This window comes from Nestor notabilis, unplaced genomic scaffold (genome assembly GCF_000696875.1).
Source record: "Nestor notabilis isolate BGI_N333 unplaced genomic scaffold, ASM69687v1 scaffold31527, whole genome shotgun sequence".
NCBI lineage: Eukaryota > Metazoa > Chordata > Aves > Psittaciformes > Psittacidae > Nestor > Nestor notabilis.
The window spans coordinates 1-2,151 of NW_009935675.1; the positions used below are offsets into that span (position 1 = coordinate 1).

The window sequence follows — 2,151 nt, forward strand, 5'->3', positions numbered from 1 at the left end:
TACTACTGGGACCCCTCCTGCCGCGACCCCTCCTACTCGCTGGTCATCAAGGGCAAGCTCCGGCTGCGCCAGGCCTCCTGGATCACCCGCGGGGCCACCGAGGCCGACTACCACCTCCACAAAGTCGGCATCGTTTTCCACAGCCAGAAGGCCATGCGGGAGGTGGCCTCCTGGATCAACCAGACCTCCGGCGAGGGCTGCAGCGGGTTCCTGCCCCCAGGGCGCACTTGGGCTCCCGGAGCCCTCTATGAACTGCTGAGCGCCAAGACCGAGCGCGACTGCACGGCTGCCTTGGGCTTCGCCATGCACGAGCTCAGCCTCGTGCGTGTGGAGCAGCACTACCAGGCCTTGCTGCAGCCGCAGCAGAGCGGGAGCCGGCTGGTGGAGGAGCTGTCACACGGAGTGGCTGGAGAGGCTCCACTACCGGCCCACCGGCTACCAGCGACCTCTGCAGAGCGCCATGGTAAGGGTGATGCCTTCATGCGGTCCCCTCGTCGCTTCATGGGGTTTGTTCCTCGCAGTTAAAATAACCACCCGCCTGCAGTCAGCTCGCTTCTGTCCGAGGGCACTGGCTGAGGAGGTGTGGGGCTGGAGGTGCGGGTCCCCAGGGTGCTGCCTGGGTGCTCCTACTCGTTTTGACATAAATAGGACTGAGCAGGAGACTTGGTTGCTTTATATTTTATATGTCATTTTAATTTTCTATTTTATTCTATTTTGCAGCAGGTTAGTTGATTTCCAGACAAGCACATTTCAATCTGAATCACAGCTACTCAATTCAGAAATGACTGAGCAGTGAGATGGGGTGAAGAAACCTCTCTGAACTTTACCAGATAGGACTGAATTAACTGAAAAACATACTATTTTGGGGGCAGCATTTCCCCACACTTCGAACTCCACCAAGTGAGCTCTGAAAACCACAGAGCAGCAGCCCTCTCCCCTTGAAAGTAACATTCTCAAATTGGTTAAACTTGTGTTATCTTGGGCCAAAACTATATATATGAGCAAAACCAGATGGTAAACATAAACACTTTTAAAAGTTAATTTAAAAGCAACCCTAAAGATACTGCAGTGCACTCTCTGAATAGAGCACTGTAATTAATCAGCTAACAGCTCTCCAATGGACCAGCACATGATGTCACCACTTGGCGATAATTAGAAGCTGCCATATATTAGAAATAACTTCACACAACTGGCTTGAGCAAGTCAGATTTTTGGCTCCATGTCTATAGTGATAATTCTATTGGGCACAGGATTTTTCTTCTTGTCCCTTTTCTCTGAACCAACGCCCGTTTGCCTGTGTGGGTGAGTTACACGGCTATGTTAGGAATTATTTTTTAACCCTCTTTATGAAAATACCACTCTTTTTCCTTTAAATTTATATCTGTTTTAAAGAAACCCATTCTCCCCAAATTACCTTTCATTATCAAAGAATTTCCTGCCCAAGCAGAGCATATATATTTGCCAACTTCTGGGATTATTTAGCCATAATGTACTGTGTACTGTCAGCACTCATTAAGGTGACAGTAGCAGTAAAGCAAGCTGAAAATGACTAAATTACAGTAGACTCCAATCAACTTGCATGTAAATTACCCACCTTCCAGTTAACTACTGAGTTATTTAACCTTGTTGTGTACGACAGTTCAGAAAAGATCAGCTCGTGTTCTAGAAAACGATATAATGGTCAAACTCTGGTTCTTTAAAAACAAATCATGGGTGATACATGAAGTATAAGAAAAAATTCCAAGCTACACAAAACCCCCTCCTGGCACTGGATCAGCTGCAGGGCTGGTTTGCCTCAGACCTCTGCACGAAGCAGCAAAGGTCAGGTCCTGGTTTTGCAGTAGGTCCTTTCCTTCTCTCTCAGGTGCGGTGCCCGCTGCTGTGGCTGCTTGGCAAAGCCCCTTGCCTTCCTCCCGATAACAGGAGCGCTCCATGCTGTTGGCTGTCCCAGAGAGGCTGCCATCAGTACAAGGCCACAGCAGCTTCCCTGCAGTAGGGTTTCACCTTTTGGATCACCAAAAAGGCTGCATTGTTTTCTGAACTGGCGCAGGAACGCGGTGGTGTAGCTGACATGTCCCAGCACCCAAAACCTCGCCATGGTAAGGGCAGCAGCCTGCAGTGAGCTTGGGGACCAGCCTGGTTGGCCGGAGG

General features: G+C 49.6%; 1 protein-coding gene across 1 annotated transcript in view; it reads left to right on the forward strand.

Moving 5' to 3' along the window:
- Positions 1 to 3: 3 nt before the first annotated feature.
- The window catches only part of APCDD1L (adenomatosis polyposis coli down-regulated 1-like), a gene marked incomplete at its 5' end in the record, with an annotated part of 3,390 nt that continues 1,242 nt past the window's right edge, over positions 4 to 2,151 (forward strand). The window contains 2 exon segments of the mRNA XM_010017960.1: positions 4 to 392; positions 394 to 463. Of these exon segments, the coding sequence (XP_010016262.1) occupies positions 4 to 392; positions 394 to 463 (459 nt within the window).